The sequence below is a fragment of the Lactuca virosa genome, chromosome 3 (assembly GCF_052849685.1).
Source record: "Lactuca virosa cultivar CGN04683 chromosome 3, Lactuca_virosa_CGN04683_v6, whole genome shotgun sequence".
In the NCBI taxonomy this organism is placed as follows: Eukaryota; Viridiplantae; Streptophyta; class Magnoliopsida; order Asterales; family Asteraceae; genus Lactuca; species Lactuca virosa.
In genome coordinates, this window is record NC_136428.1 from 208,370,792 (window position 1) to 208,395,339 (window position 24,548).

General features: G+C 32.1%; 4 protein-coding genes across 6 annotated transcripts; 2 read left to right on the plus strand and 2 right to left on the minus strand.

Annotated features, from left to right (window-relative positions):
* The first annotated feature begins 2,734 nt into the window (after positions 1 to 2,734).
* Positions 2,735 to 4,774, plus strand: LOC145162814 (microtubule-associated protein RP/EB family member 1C-like). Its single transcript, XM_079081843.1, has 6 exons — positions 2,735 to 2,938; positions 3,113 to 3,268; positions 3,592 to 3,698; positions 3,827 to 4,022; positions 4,110 to 4,223; positions 4,319 to 4,774. Exons 1-6 carry the CDS (start codon positions 2,831 to 2,833, stop codon positions 4,574 to 4,576), a joined length of 939 nt encoding a protein of 312 aa, XP_078937969.1. The 5' UTR covers positions 2,735 to 2,830; the 3' UTR covers positions 4,577 to 4,774.
* A 2,454-nt stretch (positions 4,775 to 7,228) lies between these two features.
* On the plus strand, positions 7,229 to 9,873 carry LOC145166936 (ADP-ribosylation factor 1-like). 3 transcript variants are annotated; one of them, XM_079085989.1, is made up of 6 exons: positions 7,240 to 7,503; positions 7,584 to 7,654; positions 8,366 to 8,485; positions 8,818 to 8,936; positions 9,050 to 9,131; positions 9,671 to 9,873. In XM_079085989.1, exons 1-6 carry the CDS (start codon positions 7,356 to 7,358, stop codon positions 9,674 to 9,676), a joined length of 546 nt encoding a protein of 181 aa, XP_078942115.1. In that variant the 5' UTR covers positions 7,240 to 7,355; the 3' UTR covers positions 9,677 to 9,873. The 3 variants fall into 3 exon arrangements, with proteins under 3 accessions (XP_078942116.1, XP_078942114.1, XP_078942115.1); XM_079085988.1 differs by lacking the exon at positions 9,671 to 9,873 and having other exon boundaries at positions 7,237 to 7,503; positions 9,050 to 9,140; XM_079085990.1 differs by lacking the exons at positions 8,818 to 8,936; positions 9,050 to 9,131; positions 9,671 to 9,873 and adding an exon at positions 8,578 to 8,770 and having other exon boundaries at positions 7,229 to 7,503.
* A 2,141-nt stretch (positions 9,874 to 12,014) lies between these two features.
* CYCD3;2 (CYCLIN D3;2) lies at positions 12,015 to 13,909 on the minus strand. Its single transcript, XM_079085991.1, has 4 exons — positions 13,197 to 13,909; positions 12,860 to 13,064; positions 12,618 to 12,748; positions 12,015 to 12,493 (listed from the first exon to the last, which is right to left on the minus strand). The coding sequence occupies exons 1-4, from the start codon at positions 13,689 to 13,691 to the stop codon at positions 12,233 to 12,235; spliced, it is 1,092 nt and encodes a 363-aa protein (XP_078942117.1). The 5' UTR covers positions 13,692 to 13,909; the 3' UTR covers positions 12,015 to 12,232.
* Positions 13,910 to 16,818: 2,909 nt separating this feature from the next.
* On the minus strand, positions 16,819 to 17,496 carry LOC145164370 (uncharacterized). The gene has a single exon (XM_079083093.1). It carries the CDS (start codon positions 17,494 to 17,496, stop codon positions 16,819 to 16,821), a length of 678 nt encoding a protein of 225 aa, XP_078939219.1.
* Between the last annotated feature and the right edge of the window lie 7,052 nt (positions 17,497 to 24,548).

Sequence of the window (24,548 nt, forward strand, 5' to 3'; positions counted from 1 at the left end):
ATTTACACCCCATCAATTCTGTCAAGCAAAACAAACATACAGCCATCGATTTCCTGTAAAAGATTAACCTCACTCATCCATTCCATTTATCCATTTCAGTCAAGAATCAATCAACAAACACTCATCTTAACCTAAATCTATTGACTAAACCCCATGGATTTACAGTCGAAGTAAAAAAGAAGAGTGATGAAAGGAAACCTGTGATTGTCGAGGAAACAACAACGCCGAACACCCCCCTCCCCTATCGCACTTGCCCTTCTTCCCGTCGAGCTCCACTACCAAACACACCACCTGCGCTGATGCTGCTGCTCTCCTACCCATCCCGTTCCCTCACCTGTTTCATGGTCTTCGGCCCCATCGATCTCCGGAAACAAAGCTTTCGCAGGAAATCGACCCTCACTACTGCCCTACCCATCCCGTTCCCTCATCTGTTTCATGGTCGACGACCACGTTATACCCACCGACGATCTCCCTCGTCACTATTAATCGACCCAGGAGCATCGGGATTAGCCGCCTGCGAGCCTTCTTCCCTTCCCCTCACGAATCGCCATCCACCGTCGAACCACACCCCTCAATCGAAATGTTACTTAAGATTTCTTACAATTCTTCATTTTCTCCGGTCCCGTCATGCGCCGGAGGCGCTTCATCTTCTTCACGATCGGTCATCAATCGGAGGCTAATGTTTTATTTCATTCACAATCGGTCATCACGATCGCTTCATCTTCTTCACCACCGCCATTGAGGAAAACTTGATTCTCATATCTGCAACGAATGGAACTTCGGTTCCTGGAGCAGTAAGCTTGAAGATCGAATGATCGATCGTTCTTTCCTACTTTTCTTGGGTTTCTTAAATTTGGGGTTGGGGGTATTAGGAGCTCACAGGGACATTAACGTGTTTGTACAGATCTATGGTGCTTTCCTACGAGAGAGAGAGAGAGAGAGAGAGAGAGTATTTTCTTTTTTCTTTTATTTTTAATACTTTTTAATTGTTGTAATAAAAGAAAAATAAAATAATAAATAATCATGGGCAAAATCGTCTTTATAAAAAAGTTCAAATAAAATCGGACCAAACTTGCAACAAAATGAAAATGTTGGACCTCTGGTGCTAGTCCAAATATTTTTGGACCAAAGTGGCAAATTTCAGCTAACCACAAAACCATTCGTGCAGTTTTGTCATCTATATATCTATATAACTATATAATATGTCACCTTGCATAGGATTAGCCGACGTGACTCGTGGGTAAGTAAAACATGGCTATATAGGCCCAGTAATGAAACAGCCCAACGGCAATCAACGTGAGGTCTAACGCTCTAAGGCCTAAGCGAGGACAAGTGGCGAAGTGGTGATGATAAGAGTTATTTGTTCTGTAATTTAATTATTTATGTAAAACTAATAATAATATAAGAAGATAATAAAATAAAATTAAAGATAAAACGATGAGTATATTAATTATATTACATGGTTTTTATGGAGGTTTTTTTAATATAGTTAGACGAAAGGATTCAAGGGTTCAAGTCCCGTGGTGGACATAGGTGGAATTAGGTGTTAATTTAGGAGTAGATTATAATATTTGTATTTGCCGGTTAAAAAAAAAAAAAAGTTAGACGAAAGGATCATCAGTGTTGTTTGCCAATTTCTTTTGAAACTTTAATTGTAAGTGTGAATTCGAGCATGCAATGCCTAAGGGACCGTTCTAAACAAAATGCTTAAGATGATTAGAGAAAACAGTAAATTTGGTCTTGTTGTTTGTGAATTTCTTTGGTTATTGTCTATTTGGTTTAATAATTACAAATTTTATCTTTTTCAATAGATTTCCTTGTGGTTTAGTCCCTCCCAAAAATAAAATGACTAACTTGTCTGATATTATTTTATACTTTTTTCTATTTAATTTGATTTTGTATCAAATAAAAAATGATAGGACTCAAGAAACTGTAGAAAATGGTCGCACAATTGACTCACCTAGTTGTTATGATTGTTGCTTCTTTCTTCCTCAAAACAATATAAAAACACCATTGCTACACCTAGAAACGAGCACCCCTCAAGATGACGATTACCAATGTTTGATCTTTTGGTAACCGAAGTTCTTAATGCCTCCACATATGACATAACCTATTGTTTCCATCAATGACGATTGTATTTGAATTCTTGGTTGTGGCAAGACTTTCAGATCATCGATTTATTTTTCTTTGAACAACAAATCATCGATTTCTTATGATTTGATAATGCGTGGTTGTAATGGAAACAATGAACTTTGCTCGTTCTTTCCAACAATTTGCATTTTGATTTTCATCCTCCAATTCATTATTATTGTCCTCAAAATCTACAGAAACCTATGCTAACCAATGTTACAAAACAAGTTCATGCCATTTTTTTTCTAGATAGACGAAGGATTGAGTTGGACTATTGTCCTAGATTGATGGATTTCTTTATAATCGTATGAGAGAGAGAGAGAGAGAGAGAGAGAGAGAGAGATATATATTTTTAGTTTTTAGTAAAAAGAAAAAATAAATAAGAACAAGTTAATCATTTCAATTTAGAGATAGACCAAAACCATAAAGAAATTGATTAAAATGATGAAATTTGAAAATTCAAAAACACAAGGACTGGAAGCAAAATAATTGGCAAAGCATGGGGACCAAATTTACAGTTTTCTCAAATGATTAAATACGTCCATTTTGAATCCCGTAAAACCCCTACAAAATCCCGCCTCCCTCTCATCATTTTTAAAAAACAACATTCCGTTTTTTCTCTCCACAGGAGCGTTAATAACACCGATCCCCTTCATCGTCGTTCTCTAGAAACTTCAGTGTCAATTCAGAGTCATCAGCAATGGCGACAAACATCGGAATGATGGACGCTGCTTATTTCGTAGGCCGATCGGAGATCTTATCGTGGATCAACTCAACTCTCCGACTCAATCTCTCCAAAGTCGAGGAGGTACGTTTTCTTCAATGTTTAAACCCTAAATTGCATGTGTTTTTCAATTGTTGATTGTTCTGACGACGTAACGATCGAAATTGGATTTACTTGGATTAATTATGACTATAACAGTTACTGTTTGTATACAATTCGATTTTAGTGAACGATTTTAATGGATCTGATTCGATATAGGCATGTTCGGGTGCTGTTCATTGTCAGCTAATGGATGTCGCGCATCCTGGTACTGTTCCGATGCACAAAGTCAATTTCGATGCCAAAACTGAATACGACATGATTCAGAATTACAAGGTTCTTCAAGATGTTTTCAACAAACTCAAGATCACCAAGGTTATCTCAATATCTCCTACTTTAGTTATTGCATTCTGATTACAATCGGAGTTGTTACTTGACACTTTATAGTTTTTTTGCTCATTCAATTCGAATACGATCAGATTTCAATTTGTAGTCGATTGTACTTGCTAAATTTCAAAAACAGTACTCGATTATTTTGCCACAACAATCAATTTTAAGTGATTTTGATATTTTTCAACTGTTATTATCATATTGATGAACTTTAGCAAGTATAATCGCTGATTTTGAAAGAGAATACACATCCGATTGTTAGAATTACCCATTCATCTAATCTGATATGTGTAATACTATAATTTCAGCACATCGAAGTGAGCAAACTGGTGAAAGGAAGACCACTGGATAACCTCGAATTCATGCAATGGATGAAACGATACTGCGATTCAGTCAGCGGAGGCGCTAATCAAAAGTAAACCGATCTCCTCTCTCTTCTCTCTCCTTTCCATATCAATTTTTTCAACTTTTACACAAATCTCCTGTATTCAATTCATGACTTCACCTTTTTCTATATGATCTTCATCTACATTTACGTTTCAGTTACAATCCTGAAGAGAGAAGAGAAGCTTGCAAAGGCGGGAAAGACGTCAGCAAAAAACCTACTCGGAGTTCCACTTCCACCGGTGCACCACCTAAATCTCATAACTCTCGAAGAGTTGACACACCGACTCCCAACTCAACACTCCTTCCTCCTGTCAAGAACACAACCATCGACACATCCGCATACGAGAAACAGGTACACAAATCTTCAACACAAATCCCCAAAATGAAAAACAAACCCTAACTTCATCATCATCATCATCATCAATTCGTCATTACACAGATCACTGAACTGAAACTAACAATGGATAGCCTCGAGAAAGAGAGAGATTTCTACTTCGGGAAGCTCAGAGACATTGAAATCCTCTGCCGGATTTCGACCATGTCAAATATACCAGTGATTCTTCTTCTTCTTCTTCTACTTCTTCTTCTCCAGACTTATTTTATTTTTGAATTTTCAGAAGCAGATAATTTAGATTTGTTTTCTCACAGGGTATTGAAGCTATAAAGAGGATACTATATGCTGCTGAAGATGATGCTTCGATAGTTGAAGAAGCTCAAGCTATGCTTCTGAATAATGAAAATAAAGAACAAGAAGAAGAAGAGTCGAAGTCTGATTCACAGAAGAGGAAATCGATTGTGAACGCTGAAGTTGATGCGGCGGCGAACACGGCGTTGTCTCCCAGGCTAAAGGTTTCCGACGGTTCCGATGTGCATTCTAGTGGATCACCTCTCTTGATCTCCTGGTGAAGAGGTATATTTGAGTATTGTCAAATTTGGACGTAAAGAATTGGTATTTGCAAGTTTAGTCCTTTGGGTTTTTGATGGGGATATATATACATAATACGTATGGTACAAAAGATGTTTTTTTTCGTAAACATTTGAAATTTTATTTTTTGGTGAACGTTTCAAGTTCATCTATTCTAAATGTTACGTGTTCTTTCACCATTTTATGTGTTTTTTTGTTGTTGTTCTGGGTTTATTTTAGACTTTAGAGGTACACAAATATAAAAATGCTTTGCATAATTAGGTTTTTTATAACCACTTATAAACCTGGTCCAAATCGAACAAGCACTTTACGATGTAAGCGGCTATTAAACGGCTAAATACAAGAAAAATAGTTGATTAAGTTTATTCAATTATACACTTGTATTTATATTTGTTTTGTTATTAAGGTGTTGTAATTTGATAATATGTCAAATTAGTTGAAAAGTTAGTTTGTGCATGACATTATACTTTGAAAAAAAAAAGAACCCTATAAAATTATAATAGTCAGAATTGTTTAAAATTCGATAATGATACTATAATTAAATAGAATTTTCAAAGTGAAGTATTTGTAATAGAAAAAATTAAAAGTGACATTCGATAATGAGATTTACATTGTTAGTATCCATGGATTGCTGGAATTAGCATGGTGAGAAGAACGTCCAAATGTTTGTGGTTTCGGTTTCTCGAATGGTTGGTGTTTATGGTTTCATTTTGTTTCAAAATTGATTTGAAATTACTCTTTTACCCTTAATTTGATTTTTTATTAAGTTATATTTCTTTTTTTCTGATTTTAAAATAATCTAATCAATCTCATCTTAACCATAAAGCCCACCACCTTCTTCTTCTTTCTCTCTAAAGAATTAACCATTGTCGCCATCACCACTTTTAGCTCCACCATCATCTTCAGTCATTGCCTTCATGGATGATTCTCTGAGTTTTCTCCAAGTGAAAGAGAAAGCGGGGGGAGAAGAGAGATTTGAGATAAGAATGAGGTTAAGGAAGACGTTTTGATAATTGTCCTTACCATGTTAGTTCGGACAAATCGTAAGGACCAATCATGTAATTTTGTCTAGTATTTATTATACAAACAAATAAATAAAAATTAAAAACACATTACTATTCTTGCATCTAACAATTTATAGCAAATGTCAAACAAATTAAGATTACCTAAAAGTATATTATTAAAAAATATTGGATCTTAATGCATCACGATCACGCCAAATGAATTAGACTATGTTTGGCGTACTAGCTGAAAAGCTAGCTGTCAAATAAAAAGCTAGCTGATAGCTGAAAAACTAGTTGATAAAAAATAACGTTTGGTAAAACTAGCTGAAATATATAAAATTACATAAAAGGACATGTAAGAATATGTGTTTCTATAATTAATTAAGGGGTGTATTCGGAAAATTTTAAAAAAACTCTTAAAAAGCTAGTCTAAGTAGTTTTTCAAAAAGCTAGCTTATAAGCTACTTTTTGACTTACCAAACACGACAACATAAAAAACTCGAAAAATAAGCTAGCTGTGGCGCGCCAAACATAGCCTTAGTAAATAGTACTCACCCCCATACACTTTAAGACCAATTTGATCACACAAACCTATAACTAACCAATTACAAAAGGTTTCTATCTACGAATTACTTAGATTTTTTTGAAGGTTATGAAAATTTAAATCCCGAAAATAAGATCCAGGAAAATTAAATGTGGTTTAACTTTTCTCCAAATTTTCAAAAATTATTTATATTTTTAGTTAATTAATTTTGGGATTTGGATTATCAGAAACAAAATGAAAGAGTAGCACAAACAAATAGAAATGATCAAAGCGTGGCAGTAGAGAGGTTCAACACCAACTTCATAAGGAGGGTATTTCAAAAAATTAGCAAAATTCATCCATACCCAATTCCTTTTTTCAAGATTGTCATTTAGTGTCTTTTATTTGTATATAATTGGTTTATCTTGTTTAGTTTAGGATCAAATATAGGTATATTTATGCAATGAATATATTTTCAATGCTTCTTTATTTATATTACTATTAGTTTGAAATTTCAGAATTAGAGTTCATGTCAAGTTTCATCGTTCATGGTTTGTTTGGAAGAAACCGATTACTTTTTTATTAACAAAAGTCCAAAATAAGAATATTAAAAGACAACAGAATAATAGTTTTATGGGCTTCACATATCTTTTGTGTATGATTTCAAAAATAACCCTGGTAGTGAGTTTTGTCGATAATAAAAGTAATAGTTTATTTTTTGTTAATTATATTGAACAAAGAGGGAGATAATATGAATCTTATACGTATCATATGAGGGAAAAAAAAAAGGATAATTATAGCCATAGGCATCATCTATAAATAAACGAAAAGTGATATAAAATTGGATAATAGACTATGAAGAACTAAGACCATGGAATTGGAATTGTTTTTTTCCTTTGAAAAATGAAACTCAAAGTCTAAAAAACAATTGAAACAAAATTTATTCCATTTCCTTTTTGTTCACTCTTTCACCACATCTAATTCCCATTGGAATCATATTCTTACTTCTTTATTCTCTTGATAAGACCTTTAACCCTTTTACTCTCACATCACATTGATCGATTAAATATCAAGCATTCTAAACATACTTTAATCATTTGATTCGAAGAAAACCTAGTTATATATCTTACATTTGATCAAGATCTCTTAAAGTAAATGACAGCAAAAACTTGAACTTCCTTCGGGGTTATTACTCTTTTATATCTATTAGTTTCTTGGCTATACCCATTCAAAATGGGCATGGCGATATCACGATATATAAGGATGTTGTTTGCAAAGAAGGAAATGAGGATTCTTATGGTAGGACTCGATGCTGCAGGGAAAACCACCATTCTTTACAAACTTAAACTCGGAGAGATTGTTACTACCATTCCAACTATTGGTAGATCTACTTCATATGCTTTTAACTTAGTGTTATTTACTTGAACAAGAGCGTATGTTTATCTAGTGAAATGGAAATAGGTTTCAATGTGGAAACCGTGGAGTACAAGGATGTTAGCTTTACGGTATGGGATGTAGGTGGACAAGACAAGGTACTCAAAGCAGCAAATGTGTTTTAAATTATCAATACATAAATTAAGGTTGTGTTTGGCTCCCTAGCTGAAAAACTAGTTTTTAGCTTAACAATAAGCATGTCAAGTAGCTTATAAAAAAACAGTTTATAAACTACAATAAGCTATTAAGTGCAACAAATAATTATCTATCATTTTTTACAAGGCTTTTTGGAGCCAAAATGATAGTAAGGTCTTCTATGTTTTGTCAAATTCCATAAAAACAACTATAGTTTTGTTTTTTGTTTAACAAAAAAAAAATCTAGTTTAACCGTAAGAGTTTTTTTTTCAACGATAAGGTTGTCTTTATAGTGAATTACAAAAAATCAGTAGAAATTTTTTTTCTTGTTATAGTTGTTTTTCTTTTAAATAAAAGTTTTCAAAGTTAAATCATAAAAATAAAAAATAAAAACAAGTGGTTATAGAGGACAAATTCCAAACTATACTAATTTTTATAGAATTCAAAGTCTTAGTAGTTTACAAGAACAATTAAGTTGGTGGTTTCCAAACTACAATATCTAATGGAATTTGGGCTTATTTTTCTACATATTTGCAAAATTAACGTTAAGTCCACGGATTTTAAATGGAGAGAGGTGACCATTATAGAAGAATTCACTAACTAGTTGAATTCCTATATCTAGTCCATACTCTTAAAAATAGTACTATAGTGATTATCTTTTATATCATATAAAGATCCGACCCTTGTGGAGGCACTACTTTCAAAACACGCAAGGGCTTATATTTGTGGTCGATAGCAATGATCGAGATCGAGTTACAGAAGCTAGAGATGAGCTTCACCGCATGCTCAATGAGGTACTATATAATTATGTTGTGTTTGTTACATTTGATTCGACAGTAAATAACTATATTGTACAATCTTTCTGGCATTATTTTCGATGACAAAGATGAGGACGACAAGCATCTCCTTTGTACAAAATGAGCACTCAACAACGAGCTCTTTCTTTTTAACCTTTTTGGGTGAGATAAAAATTATAAATTTTGTCTCATGACATCAATCTGAGTTGGTCATCCAATACATGTCAAACACAGTTAAAAAAAATGTTTAGTCATAACCTGTCAAAGCCTATCGTGAAGGCTTTATCAACAATTATTTTTTTCATATTTAAAACATTTTTTTTGGAAAGGATGCTCTTCGTGAAGCTACAATACTTGTGTTTGCCAATAAACAAGATCTTCCGAATGCTATGAGGGTTTCTGAACTTACTGAAAAACTTGGTCTTCATTCACTACGCCATCGTCGTTGGTAAATTACAATTTTGTCCCTCTCTTCATCTTTATTTCAAACTTCTCTATTAGTTTTGAAAATGTTTACCCTTTAATGTTGATAAAACTTTGTTAATGAACGTTTTATAATAGGTATATGCAAAGTACATGTGCAACATCTGGTGAAGGACTCTATGAAGGCCTTGATTGGCTCTCTAGCAACATTTCTACTAAGGCAAGTTAATATGAAGACCTCTATCATTATAAATGGTTGACTTGGTCTAATAAAAACTTAGTTAAAAATGATTTCATCATACATCTCCACACATATCTTATAAACACATAACATATAACCTTTTTAGGTGTGAAATTTATTTTATAATATATATTTTAGATATTGCCCCAACACTTTCATCTTTCACAAAAGTTGCCATTTATCTCTTGTGGATAAATAGTAAGAACCATATATTAAACTTGGGCTATAAATGTTTTATAGTAATCAACTATAACTATCTAAAATGTTCAATTTGGTTGCTCATTTTTTATAAGTGTCCCTTAACTTTAGTTTTAGTTTTAATATTATAAAACTAATAAAACTAAAAAATTCCGATAAACCCAATTTTGGTCACCTGACATGAAATACATCAAAATGGAATTGACCTAAATTCGAAACATATAAATATATAAAACTAACATAAAATTGTCAGATTTGATGTTTTGTGTAGAGATAAAATGACAAGTTACCCAAACTAATAAATGTGATTTTGCTTGTAGGGGTAAGTCATCAATGCAATGCGAAACTCAACGAATCTCTCATCTGCCCCTTCCCATAAAGTTACTTACCTACTCATATTCTTCAATAATTATGTAATTTCATATATTTGTATTACGAGTGTACCCTTTGCATCAAAACTTGTACTTCATACCGTACTGGATTTTAAACTTTATAAATTCCAAAAAGAAAATATAATGATGAATAGTATTTGTACAAATAGTCAACAACACACATCAACAGTCTAATACAATTGTATTATCGTGCCCACACATAGGGAAAGTACAACTGTTGGAGAGTCAAACAACACCATAGTATAGAGTTCTCTTATGTTGTACCTACAACTGTATTATACTTGGACCTTTATTACTTGGATCGTATTCGTAATTTATTTGTATATTCGAATAAATAAAAAATTGTAGGGGGCAAGTTGTATTATGGGTTGTTTGATAGTCTATAACATAATCAAATTTGATTGAGTCAACGTTTGATTCAGTCGGTATGGGTTATGTCTAGATACGAGTCAGATACTATAAGATCAAATCAGAAATTTTTAATTATGGTATCAAACAATCCACGTCTAACTAATTTAGCAAATCCACTTACCAAACCCAAGTGAGAAATGTATTCACATAAAGCATCTCCAATAATGACTTATTTTATAACTTATTAGTTATTACTATTTTTTTTTTAATTAATTACTTATTGTCATTGGAACACATGTTTTTTTTATGGGTGCTATTATATGTACTCCCTCACTCACATAAATCGTCATATCTTAGAGGGTATACAAACACTATTACACTCACATGGAGGTACACAAAGCAATTGAGGGTACGTATAGAATTTCCATTTTTTTGTTGACTGTTCAATATATATTAAATGGTAAATATATTTATATGTTTCGTATATTTAATCTCTCATACTTAAGTCATATTTCATTTTACCCTCTCAAATATATTTTAATTTTAAGTATTTTTATTTATTTACTAATTAATTCTTTCTATTAAATATTTAATGACATTTCATTTATGAAATATAAAAACATTTCATATATAAATAAAATATAAATTTATAACGATTGTGTAACTTTTCCAATCTTTTTTTTATGACTTTGACGTAATAACTTTTTCGTATTAATATTTCCAAACAATTTGTTGTAATATATTTCTTTTAAAACAATATATTTTAATATTTCTAAACTTTTAAAATATATTGTGTTTGAAAAAGAACTAATCAAATAAAGGGTTTTTTATAAAACAATTTAGACAGATATAAACAAATTAGTTAATTTAAAAAGACATATTGAAAAAGGTGAAAAGAGGTTAACCTTACAAGAATTATTTAAATAGAGATTAAAATTAGAAATATTATGATAATTAATATGAGAAAAACTTAAAGTCATAATATATATATATATATATATATATATATATATATATATATATATATATATATATATATATATATTAAGATTAGAAATAAAGTTGTTGGATACCAATAATTTCCATAATCATGATTCAATGATCTTTAACTTTTTGATTTGAAATGTTACATTCACACTATCTCATTTTTTGTTCTTATTTTTTAAAACTTTCTATAATATACATCCCATGTAAAAATATCTTTAAAATTATTGATAATTATTGTTATTAGTACAAGAGACATTATTATTGCCACTATATTTAATGACAAACCAACCATGAAAGGTAACAACACAAGCAACCAACCCCACAAAATCAAGAAAGCATCCTCTTATACTCGAGATCCATTTATACATATCCGAAACTATAATTTATGATCACATGATTAATGCAATTTAATTGATATACAATAAATTATGTAAGGTGATATCTTGATTATCTTTACATATTTTTTATTTATCCATACCTTCATTTTAATTAGATATAAAAACATAACGAAAAGTATAAAATCAAAATCATAAATGGAAAAGATCACCTCCCATAAACTATTCCTAAAATTCAAGAAAGCTTCCTCTTAAAAATATATAATTAGCATTTATAAACAAATAATAATTAATAAAAAGTAAAAATAATATTAATAATTACATAAAAGTAAACAAGTAATCATAACTTAATTATTAATATTGTTTTTTAAATAAAAAGTAACCATTAGGGTTGTCTATTTAATCAATCTCATCCAAAAAGCCCAACATAGTATGTGTAAAAAAATAAAACTTAATGCAAAAATACTTATTTTTTTCTAACGTTTTCTATTGAATTGTTCTTTATGTATTAAGTAATAAATAAACAAATAACGTTATATGTTTATAGCTTATTGGGTTAAGTCATATTTCAACAAGTTCATTGAGTCAACAACAAACAATTTGATCAAGAAAACAACAATCCAAAAATCTTGATAAATTAAATTTTTTTTAGATCTACTTCAACAAAGTCAAATCTAGCAAGAAAAAAGTCAACATAACAAGAATGAAGGTCCTATCAGCAAAACTTATTGATTAGTGTTGCAGAGTTACACCTTAAACAACATACTTCGGCAAATAAATATTCAAAACAAGGGTTTGTGAAATTACCATAATACCCTCAAAGTTCAATGAGCTTCACACGACATGCTGGCGCCAGTCTCATTTGTTGTTCCTGAACTCGATTCTTCTTGAAAACAGGTTCTGGTGAAGATGAAACAGATGATGAAATTGCCCATGAATCATTAGAGCTCTCTCTGCTGAAATAGGAATCAATTACACCATTTGGACTTTCAGGGGTAAAATGGTACTTTCGCTTCTGAGTTAGACCTTGAGTTTCTGATACTTCCAGGATGAAATTAGAACACTCCTCTATCTTTTCCTGTCATAATTACATTGTCTAATTATCTCATCATGATTATGATTCTTGAAATCGGAATAATTACTTATCTAAACTAGTTGTTTAAACAAAATAAAAAGAGGAAATAATAATGAAAAGAACAAACCTCGTTAATTTCAAGAAAACCTTTGAATCGTTCTTGATAATCTAGTGAGTTGTCAGGATCAACTTCTTTGAACACAAGAAACATTATAGCAGTGGACATTACAGATGGAAGATAAACCAGAGACCTTGAATCTGCATTTTATGTTAATATCAATTATCGCGTATTTGATTTGAATTAAATCAAAACAATTCTTTGATTCATTACAATATGATTGAGTTTATGAAGGGGTTTTAGAAGGTTACCATTGACGACAGCAAGAGCAAATCTTTCGCATCTGTTCATGAACTCTGAATGAAGATGATGAGTGATTAAACCAAGCCTCCTCATTGTGTAATCGAAGATTGCAAGTGGGGTTACTGGATTCATCTTCCATTGAAGAGACGAAAGCACTAAAAGCTCCATTTTCATTATAGTCTTGGATTCGAATACGTATTTTGATCCTTCGACCTAAACAGAAACAACCCACAAAAGAAAGAGATGTGTTAATAACAAAATGGTACATTGGCATTTTCACAAACAGTTGGAGTGCATTCGTATAGATTAGATGTGATGGATATGGATATGGATATGGATACGTACTTGGAGGTCCAAGAGAAGAGGGGTATGGATTTCTTCAACTTTAGAAGCTAGAGAAAGACAAGCGACTGCAGCTAACTGATTCATCCATGGCTTATCTTTCTGGAAAGAATCGCTCAACAGGAATCTATCGAAGTAATTAACAGCCAAAATGGTTGTCATAGCAACAAATCCGTAATGGGTACTAACCCTAATCATCCAATCGACAGATTCTTTCCTTAAACCTAGTAAAACCCTATCACTGAACAAATCCCCTTCTTCTGAAACAAGATTTTTCTCTTTAGACAAAAGAGAAGCAAGCTCGTCTTCTTCCCACAACAGATCATGTTCAAAATGGGTAAAAAGATGAGCTTTTTGTTTCACGATTTGAATTTGTTGTTCAAATAAACCAAACCCAAACCCACATCCAAAATCCAAATCGTTTTCTTGCTCATCACATAAAAGACAATCATCGAAAGAAAATGCAGGGTTTTCAGAACACACATTCTCGTTTTTCATCTTCTTGTGGTAAGTAGATGTAAGAAGCTCCAATTCATTATCTTAAAGAAAAGAAATAGACGAATGTGAGGTTTTCTAACATGTCTTTTGCTGTTTCTCTCTCTAGACTACACACCTTTTAATCTCTGCACTTCTAGAGAGAGAGAGAGAGAGAGAGAGAGAGCCCCCAAAATAAACAAGCAAAGGAAGGAGATTTTATCTGTAACCCTTTCACGCCTCTCTTTCTTTCATTTCTTCCTGGCTCTTGCTTTCTATAAACTTTAACTTTAAATTTTGAGTTACACAAATAGTACCTATGGATTAAAATAGTCTGCGTATTTGGTCCTAAAACTCTTTTTTCTTTTTCATTTGGACCATTATTTTCGTTTCCAATTAGGTTTATAAATATGGCTTTTGATCTTGCCAAGGAACTTGTTTTTGTTCTAAAATTTGGTTTCTTGAAAAATGATGTATGCATTTCTTCATATTTTTGTATGTTCTTTCTAGTTTCTGTTTACTTGTTCTAAGGAAAAGGTTGAAGCCGGTTTAGATGTTCTCCATAGGTGTTGTTCTGATAAATAGATTTCAATGTAGTGGTGATGAAGGCGAGATGTGAGAGAGAGAGAGAGAGAGAGTTTACAGATTTGGGCAACGACGACAGTGTATTTTTTGTTTGATGACATCAGTGTGGTTAGTGGTAGTGGTGGTCAATGGCCGAAGGTGGTGGTGGCGACGATAGTGGTTGATGGGTAGGGTGGTGTCGATGGGGAGAGAGAACTAAAAGATAGGAAGGGGAGGGATAAGGGATGGGTGGGCTCATCTAGCATTTATAAATATATAAATTATATAAATAATTAATAGAAATTGAAAATAAAGTAAAAAGAAATTGGACAAGGGTATATTGTTCTTTTTAACTCCATCATGGACCAAGCCCACACAAAATCCAAACTATAAGGATGGTATGAATAAAAAAAAGTTAGATACTAAATAAATATAATACTCTCAATTATAGGGATCATTCTTGTATATTACTCTTAAATTATTTTATTGGTGACTCTCGAAAATATGGAATGTAACGGCAACATTCGATCGTATATACGGGAAAGTGGTGTGCAGCTTTTTCTACATTTATGTCCTTATTCTCTTTGTTTTTTACCAGTTTAAGCCCTTCAACTTTAAACTTCGTACAAGACGTGGTCCTTTGTAAATTGTAATAGTTTTTGTTTTTCAAGTTGATTGTTACTATTAAGATTCAAAAGGTAATAATGCTTTCATACTTAACCACAAGAAAGAGTAATTTTACACACAATATTTGTAAATGATAAATTTGGTCTTTATCGTCGTATGTATGACTCGATTATGATGTGTAAATGGATCTTATGTAATAGCTTTTTAGATAGGATTTAAAAAACTAATATTTAAATGGTATTGTGTAATATTTTTATGTATATAATAAATATTTAGATCCTCTAGATGTGGCAAAATTAATGTATGACAGAAATCATGTAACTTTGGCACGGTTCAAACTGGGTTGGGTTGGTGTAATAATCTTTGGGTTTAATTTTTTATCTTTAATTTTATTTTAATTTTATTTTCATAAGTAACCCGTGTTTTAAATATGAATAAAATATGTATTACTATAATAATAGTCTAAGTTTAAAAATAATAATTCAAGATGTTTTATATATTAAAAACACATTTGTCTATCGTCGTATATCCATTCATCCAGATTTATTTATTCATAAATACATCAAACTTGTCTCCACTAATAAAAATATATAATAACATATCTTTATCGTAATTTTTAAGTTCATATTAATGTGATGAATACAAAGTTATTCAATATATTCATTAGTTCTTTGCCCCCAAATGTAATTTTTGTCAAAGCACATACAATATAAACAAAACCATGTTAATTTTTCAAAAAGATTATATAAAATTGTCAATTGATGTTTATATATGTCAATTGTGATTATATTTGAGTTCCATGATGTAGTCCAATAAGCTTTTTATCACTTATATACAATGTCAAATGTGATTATATTTAACGAGGGACTTGGAACCGAGTAGTCCATGTGGTTTATATGTAATGTTCTTTATAAAGTAGGGAAAATTTGTAAAAACATTGAAGATTAAGCCCGAATTGTAAACAAGAAAAACTAAGGGTCAAGAAGGAGAAATTTATGCTATACAGTACTGTAGAGACATGTATGTAAAAAAGCGAGAGCGATGTATGTACTATCCGTATATTTCAAGTATGATTTACTAGTAGTGTATTACACGCGCTTGACGTGGCAGGCTATCAGCCCTGAGATTCCCCGGAAGGGATGGGATATTGCGAGGTGAGATACACGCGCCACAAACGAGATGATGAGTTTAGTGGTTGAAGTAGGTGTTTTAAAAGACTTTTGACTGTTTTTGTCTTCTACTAGGACCAGGGAGAAGGATGTGGTACTCCGAGATTTGGTTTTTCATAGTTGTTATATTTTAAATAGCTTACCTATTATTTATTGGGTTATTTACATAATAAAAAAACACAAATTCAGCTAATTTTTGTGAGAGCGTATCAATAGAAGTTTTTGGGAGTATTTTTAATGATAAAAAGGTTTTAAGTTTTAAAAAAAGCAATTGGATGAATTTTTTTCGAAACAACGTCCATTAATGAATCTTGTTAATTAATAAGTTTTATGGAGGCTTTTCACAAATTAATATCATTTTATTTATTTATTTATTATATATAACTATATAATATATAATTGTTATTGTAGGATCATAAAAAGGGAAAAAATGACTTATTAAAGTAATTAACTTCTCGGTATGTTTAAGTCTGGGTAACTATGTGAGAATCTTTGCTAAGGTGAGAATTTGTAAAGTCTTTTATGTTGGTGATGTCAGGATTACATGATATCAAAAGGCATTGTGAATTTTTTTTTCCTATTATGAAGACTTTAAACTGAAAAAAAGTTAGTCATTTGCAATAAATTGGAAACAGCCCAAATTTTATAAAGCACCCCAAATAACGAGAATCAAAAGGGGGCAGAAGAACAAAAACAATACAATTAAATAGAAATACAAATTAAAGAGAGAGGAATGGGGAAATAGACCAGTCTTACCACATACCACAATTGTCACTACCTCTACAGTTCACTCATAAAAATACAAGGGAGTTAATGTTCTCCACTATTCGAGAAGGCACACTAAACAGTATCTTAAAGATTCGATCGTTCCTAGCTTTCCAAAGGCACCATACGAGACCATAACATATAGCTGTGAGCCTCTCTTTCTTCTTGACATTCCTTCCCCAAGTTGCAGCAAATTGAATCAGATCTCTAACCGTCTCAAGTTGAGGACTATTTATGTTGCACCATTGGAAAATTAAGTTCCTCACCTCAGTCGCGTAAGGGCACTTAATCAGAAGGTGGTCACAACTTTCTTCTCCGCTAATACACGGGCTACAATAAGTAGAACTTAGCATCATACCCCATCGACTGAGTTCTATGACAGATGGAATCTTCCCCATGTTGGCTCTCCAAATAAAAGTAGACACCTTTATCATAACAAGTTTCCCCCAACTAATTCTCAGTTCAGTTGCATTTATGTTTGTTTTGTTTTCAAATTTTCTTCTCAATAGGTCCACAATGTAATCCCCATCAGGTGCAAGAACACACTGAATTAGGTCTGTTCCAGTACTAATATGCGTATTAGCAATGTCACACATTAGAATATTGTATTCTACTGCCAAGCCAGCCCTACTTGGGCATACATACCAACTACCTGTGTATCCATTATCACTGATTCGCTCAGACACCGAACACGAAATTTCCATTGGTAGCACACTTACGAAGTCGTTAAATTGGCATGCAATGATTAAATGGTATGAGGAATCTTTAAAATGTCTGTAAGAATTTCACGCTCTATGAAATTAAACGAAGTGCCTCTGTCCTATTTAAGTTAAAATAAAAAAAATCATTATCTTTCAACATACATTAGATCACAACTCTGAAAGATCTTTTATGCTCAAGGATCATTATGAAATTATATTTGCTAATAACATATTATCATATAGGGTCACACCATATAACAAATAAATAATAATTGATTATTTATTAAGTAATATGATTATTAATAAATTAAAGCATCATTTGTTATTAATTGGGGAATTATTGTTTTATGAAAATGATAATTATAAAGATCATAACTAGTTACATTTAAACACATAGTATGTTTTAAATGTTACTCACAACATCTTGGACTTGTAATGGACCATTTGATTATGTTGTGTGCAAGATTAATAAAATATGAGGTGGATTCCACTCACATTTCCTTCCCTCTCCATGAACCGTCCAAATTACAAGAGACATGGTCTCTTGTTTCTTTGAATGTTACATTCAAGCCATAAACATAACAAATGAAAGTATGGTCTTTCATTTCAGTGTAAGAATACTTAAGGGAGAGAGGAGACTTTTTCTATCTAGTTTTTCTCTTTTTTTGGTGAAAGTCGAGAGCACTTTTGTTTCCCTCTCCTCTTCTCGTTTGTATTTTGTTGCTTGGATTTGAGCATTGATCTTGTTCTGCTTTGAAGTCTTATTTGACATTTGACTTAGAGGCTTAAGAACATCATCATACAAGTGAAGAACTAGCATTCCTGAGTGACTTGGAGACTTGTTTGGGTGGATACATATAGAGAGCTCCTAGCTTGGATCGTTTCCTTCTCCATCAACTACCAAGCCTCCCCTTAAGGAACCAAATGACATCAAAGGTTGTTATTCTTTTAACCCCTCTATGGTTGTTGTTTTTCTTTCCAACTCTTGCAAGATGATCCTTGGTGGGAATAAATTAGTTATGTTGTTCAAAGTTTTTAGTTTTCCGTTTGCTAAAATCTTGAGTTTTTTAAACTAATTTTGAATAAAAGCCCAACAAGTGGTATCAGAGCCATCTTGCAATCTTGGTTAGAATTTATGATTATTAGGATAATCTTGGTTTTTGGAAAATATGGATAAATTTGTTTTTGTCAAAAGCAAGTCCATACACATTTTCTTTGACAACTTTATAAATGTTATTTTATGTGACAAAAGTTTACATGCATATTTTATCATTAAAGTTGTCTTATAAAAACAAAGGTTGTTTTATATGCTAAATGTATTTTGGAGTGCATAAAAAAGCCATTGACCTTATTGTGTAGTTGCTTGTGATGATTAATGAAAATGGTTGTAATATTCTTTTATTCATAATGGTGTGTAATAATAAATAACTAGGTTTCATCTTTGTTATTTTTATGTAATAGATTAGTTTTAGACTAAATTTATTTTATATAAAATGTAACAAGATGCAGATGATGACCTCTTTGAAGATCCATGGAGTACCCATGGTTTTATAAGCTTTTTATAAAAGTTCATAACTTTTATAAAAGCCTTATAAAAATTGCAACAAAGTAGATTGTCATTGCAAGTGGGAGCTTGAAGTCATCATGAAGAACAACGTGAAGATTTTGGTCCATTTAGTCACTTAGGAAAGGATTTGACTCTTTGATGTTGGCTCATAAAAGTGTCATTGGATCTTGGCTTGCTTTGCACTAAATTTGCATGTTTGTGTTATTTATAAGTTGATTATTATGTTTGTTTGATAAATTAGTTTTTCACGTGCTTAAATAATTTTTGAAACAAAGTAAACATCACACAGAGTTTGGTTTTCAAAATTTATAATGTGAACATAAGATGTAACAAGTTATTGTTTTAAAATAAAACTGGTTTTATAAAAATGTTACTAACGGCAAATTTTGAAATTCTAAATTATAAATCTAAAAATTGTGATTTTAAAACTTATACAAAGTCCATTGTCTAAATGATAAAAGGAAGTTTTATTAAAAGATATAAATGTTCTATAACGCTCAAAGTCCAAACTTAATACTAGATATTAACTTTAAAATTGAACTGCGTTAAATTATATAAAACTAGTTTTTATTTGGAACCTTCAAAAGTGATTTTTTGAAAATTGGTACCATGACTTATTATATGCATGTAATAACCATGATATCACATGTTTTAAAATGGAATAATAAAACATATAAATCCCTTTTCAAAAGGCGAGTCTATGTCATCCAACTTTAGAAACATTTACACACAATTTGTATAATACTTGTGGGATAAAGAATACCTAACCATTTGTATTATCTTTTGGTGACCAAAGTGTATTCATGATTTCTATAACCAAGTTATAGGCCAATTATACAAGTTTCTCTAATTGGATGACTTGATCGGAAAACTCTTGTGATAAAGGTCACCTAAGAAAGAGAAATCCAAGGCATAGATAGGACCAAACATGTTAATCAACAAATGGATTGTTAAGGGTCTCATACATTTAGGACTTACAATTGGTGTAATTAATAAAAGCTATTTAGCTTGTTAAAATCAAGTGGATGAGATAAAGGATGCCCAACCATTTATTTGATTTGTAACTTGGATCCTAAGATTTAATAAATTAATGTTTTTGGAAACAAAAGAGTATTAATTTTAAATAATTAAATACTAAATAAAACTTTGTTAAAATTTTATAAATGGCCCCATCAGTGGCTATAACACACCACCACCAAATGAACATTCGATCTGTACTCAACAAAGAAAAAATAGGCCATTTGCAACTTCTTGGATTGGCACATGAATTTAAGAATCATTTTGAAACAATAAAAGAAAGATAATGTTCTTAAAAGTCCAATTCCCGATGAACCAACTCCTACTCCAAAGGCTGCTTATGATGCATGGCTTAAGCATCTGGATGACTTTATTGATGTGTCATGCCTAATGCTTGCTACCATGATTACAGATCTTCAGCGGGATCTGGAACTTTTTACTACGTTTGACATGATTAAACATCTCAAGCAGATGTTTGGTAAGCAATCTAGAACCGAGATATTTGAAACTGTCAGATCTCTACATGGCTGCAAAATGGAAAAAAATCAGACCTTACTTGATATGGTTCGATCTATGATGAGCAGAAGTAGTCTCATTTTATCATTTTGGAGGTATGTCTTACTCATTGCAACCCGCATTTTGAATATGGAACCAACTAAAAAGGTGGACAAGACACCTTATGAGATGTGGTATGGAAAAGCTCCATCCTTATCTTATCTAAAAGTTTGGGGTTGTAAAGCTTATGTTAGACAAGAGACTTCAAGCAAACTTGAACCTAGGTTTACCAAATGCATATTTGTAGGTTACCCTAAAGATTGTTTATGTTATTACTTCTACATCCCAAGTGAGAATAAGATAGTTATTTTACGAAAAGTTGAATTCTTAAAAAAGCAAATTTCTAATGGATGAAGCAAGTAGGAGGCACTTGGAGCTTGAAGAAGTTTAAGAACCACAACCTGATGCAACTCAAGTTGACACTAGTATTGAACAAGAGGTTGTTGAAAATGAAGAGATTGTTGTTCTTCAATATACTAAAACACAAGGCGTTCGCAAATACGGTAGGACTCATCAGGAACCTGAGAGATATGGATTTCTCATTGATGAGTGCTTCATGATGATGAGCCCGTCATCTATCGATATGCAATGGCGGATCCAAAATCTGACAAATGGCTTGATGCCATGAACGCAGAGATGCAATCCATGAGAGAAAACCAAGTTTGGGACTTAGTTGAACCTCCTCCAAATTGTAAGACTATTGGGAGTAAGTGAGTCTTCAAGAAGACTACCGGCATGGATGGCAATTTACACACATTCAAAACAAGACTTGTAGAAAAAGGATTCACTCAAACCCAAGGAGTTAGTTATGATGAAACCTTTTCACCACTCACTATGATTAAATCTATTAGGATATTATTTTCCATAGCCGTATATGATGACTATGAGATATGGTAAATGGATGTCAAAACCGCTTTTCTAAATGGACACTTGAAAGGAGATGTATATATGGTTCAACCTGAAAGTTTTTTTGATCTAAAGCATCCTGATAGAGTGTGTAAACTCAAGAGATGCATTTATGGGTTAAGATAAGCATCTCCAAATTGGAATCATCGTTTGGATGATGAAATCACAAAGTATGGTTTTATAAAAAGCGAGGATGAATCTTGTGTTTACATGAAAACTAGTGGGAGCTCCGTGAGCTTCCTGGTCCTATATGTGGATGACATACTCATCATCGGAAATCACATTCTGACTTTACGAGGTGTAAAGTATTGGCTTGGAAAGTGTTTTTCAATGAAGGATCTAGGTGAGGCTCAATACATTCTTGGAATTAAAATCTACAGAGATAGAACAAAACGATTAATAGGTTTAAGCCAAAGTACATGCATTGACAAAGTCTTGAAGCAGTTCAAGATGGAAAACTCCAATAGAGGATATGTACCAATGGGACATGACACAATACTAAGTTCATCTCAATGTCCTGGCACAAAGGCTGAGCTAAAGAATATGAAAGATATTGCATATGATTCGACAGTTGGTTACATCATGTATGCTATGAATTGGACTAGACCTAATCTTCCTTTTGCTATGAGCATGACAAGTAAGTATCAACAAAATCTTGGAGAAAGTCATTGGATGGCTGTGATGACCATCCTGAAATACTTACGAAGAATTAAGGATATGTTCCTCATATATGGAGATGTGAATGAAGACTTAAGTGTAGGGTTCTACATTGATGCTTCCTTCACAACAGATCAAGATGATTGTAAGTCACAATCAAGGTATGTTTTTATCATCAATGGGGGTGCAACGTCTTGGAAAAGTTCCAAGCAAAGTGTTGTAGCACAGTCCTCTACAGAGTCAGGATCCCTAAGAATTTTTCTGTGACAATGAGGGTGCTATTGCTTTGGCCAAAGAACCCATATCACATAAGAAGACCAAGCACATTAACTGAAGGTTCAACTACATTCGTGATGAAGTTGGAAGTGGTGAAATCATTATTCACAAGGTACACACAGATCATAATTTGGCGGACCCTTTCACGAAACCCCTTCCTCTAGCCAAGTTTAAAGGTCATGCTTAAGGAATAGTACTTCACTATTATAGTGATTGGATTTGATCTTTGTATTAGTATTACTACTATAAGTATGTAAGACATCAACTAATGTGATGACTTTTATATATATGTAATATGATCTTTCTCATTAATTACTTGTTTGAGTTCTATATGAACATGTTTAATCCTTGAGTAAATTTATTCACTCTAAAACCCATAGTCGGTTATTATTGTGGGAACAATAATGAAGTAAGACTAATATGAATTGGATTGGTTGACAAAGCGTTGTAACCAGGTTCATAGATACTTGCTAGAGAACAAGTATTGGATTGACCCGTTCAAGATCACTTCATGGATCGTTGTCATTAATGATACTTGATAAAGGTAACATCTTTGGATCCTTAACACTTGAGATACATATTTGGGACTTGAGTGTGGGGAATGTTATGTTTTAATGTAGTCAAATGTTGTTCTTTAATCAGGCATTCTATAAAGGCTATTATTAGGTATGATGTGAACCATGCAAGAGGCATATGTAGTCAAGATGAGATTTTTTCCTCTTATTCGTTGAGAGTTAGACATCTAAGACCTTATCTAAAGTTGAACACTTAAATGAGATTGACTGTGATCTGTATCTCATGTTCAACATGATGTTTGTAACAAATGGATAACTGATTAATTATATGACACATCCGTTGTAGCTTTGAGATTTTGGAGAATTGGATGTTGATGAATGGAACTTCGTCGTGTATTATTGGGGGCCTTGAAATATTATTAGACGTTCACCACTGTCTAATATCATTTCCTAATGAAACTTATGCAAGTGGGATATTGAAAGATCTTTTATTCTCAAGGATCATTATGAAATGATATTTGCTAATAAGATATGATCCTATAGGGTCACACCATATAACAAGTAAACACTAATTAAATATTTATTAAGTAATATGATTATTAATAAATTAAATCATCATTTGTAATTAATTGGGGAATTATTGTTTTATGAAAATGATAATTATAAAGAACATAACTAGTTACATTTAAACACATAATATGTTTTAGATGTAACTCACAAAATCTTGGACTTGTAATGGACCATTTCATTATGTTGTGTATAGTATAAGATTAATAAAAGATGAGGTGATTCTACTCACCATTCATTCCCTCTCCATGAACCATCCAAAGTACAAGAGACATGATCTCTTGCTTCTTGGACTTCACTTCTTACACTTACATGTTTATTACTAGCCTTAAACATAATAAATGAAAGTATGGTCTTTTATTTGAGTGTAAGAAAACTTAAGGGAGAGAGGAAACTTTTTCTAGCTAGTTTTTCTCTTTTTTTGGTGAAAGTCGAGAGCACTTTTTATCCCCTCTCATCTTCTCTTTTGCATATTGTTGCTTAGATTTGAGCCTTGATCTTGTTCTCCTTTGAATTCTTATTTGACATAAGTCTTAAAGGCTTAAGAACATCATCATACAAGTGAAGAAATATCAATCCTTAGCGGCTTGGAGACTTGTTTGGGTAGATACATATAGAGAGCTCCTAGCTTGGATCTTTGCCTTCTCGATCAACTACCAAGCCTCCCATTGAGTAACCAAAGAACATCAACGGTTGTTATTTTTCTAATCCCTCTATGGTTTTTGTTTTTCTTTCTAACTCTTGCAAGATGATCATTGGTGGGAATAAATTAGTTATGCTGTTCAAAGTTTTAAGTCTTCCGTTTGCTAAAATCTTGAGTTTTTGAAATTAATTATAAATAAAATCCCAACAAACTCCACAAATCACATTGAATAATATGACTAAAAACAAATATAAATGGTACGAATATAATATTTTTATTTGTTGTGTTTATAGGAATCTATAAATGTAGTGAATTCTCGTTGTTTGAGTATATTTTGACATTCCAACCCGTG

What these genes read in the sequence shown, in the direction of transcription:
- LOC145162814 (XM_079081843.1), top strand. Translation starts at nt 2,831, where the DNA reads ATGGCGACAAACATCGGAATGATGGACGCTGCTTATTTCGTAGGCCGA. An exon ending in CATCCGCATACGAGAAACAG is followed by an intron (nt 4,023 to 4,109) that starts GTACACAAATCT and finishes GTCATTACACAG; the next exon opens with ATCACTGAACTGAAACTAAC. An exon ending in CGACCATGTCAAATATACCA is followed by an intron (nt 4,224 to 4,318) that starts GTGATTCTTCTT and finishes GTTTTCTCACAG; the next exon opens with GGTATTGAAGCTATAAAGAG.
- LOC145166936 (XM_079085988.1), top strand. Translation starts at nt 7,356, where the DNA reads ATGGGCATGGCGATATCACGATATATAAGGATGTTGTTTGCAAAGAAG. An exon ending in TTCACCGCATGCTCAATGAG is followed by an intron (nt 8,486 to 8,817) that starts GTACTATATAAT and finishes TTTTTTGGAAAG; the next exon opens with GATGCTCTTCGTGAAGCTAC. An exon ending in TCACTACGCCATCGTCGTTG is followed by an intron (nt 8,937 to 9,049) that starts GTAAATTACAAT and finishes GTTTTATAATAG; the next exon opens with GTATATGCAAAGTACATGTG.
- LOC145164370 (XM_079083093.1), bottom strand. Translation starts at nt 17,496, where the DNA reads ATGGAAATTTCGTGTTCGGTGTCTGAGCGAATCAGTGATAATGGATAC.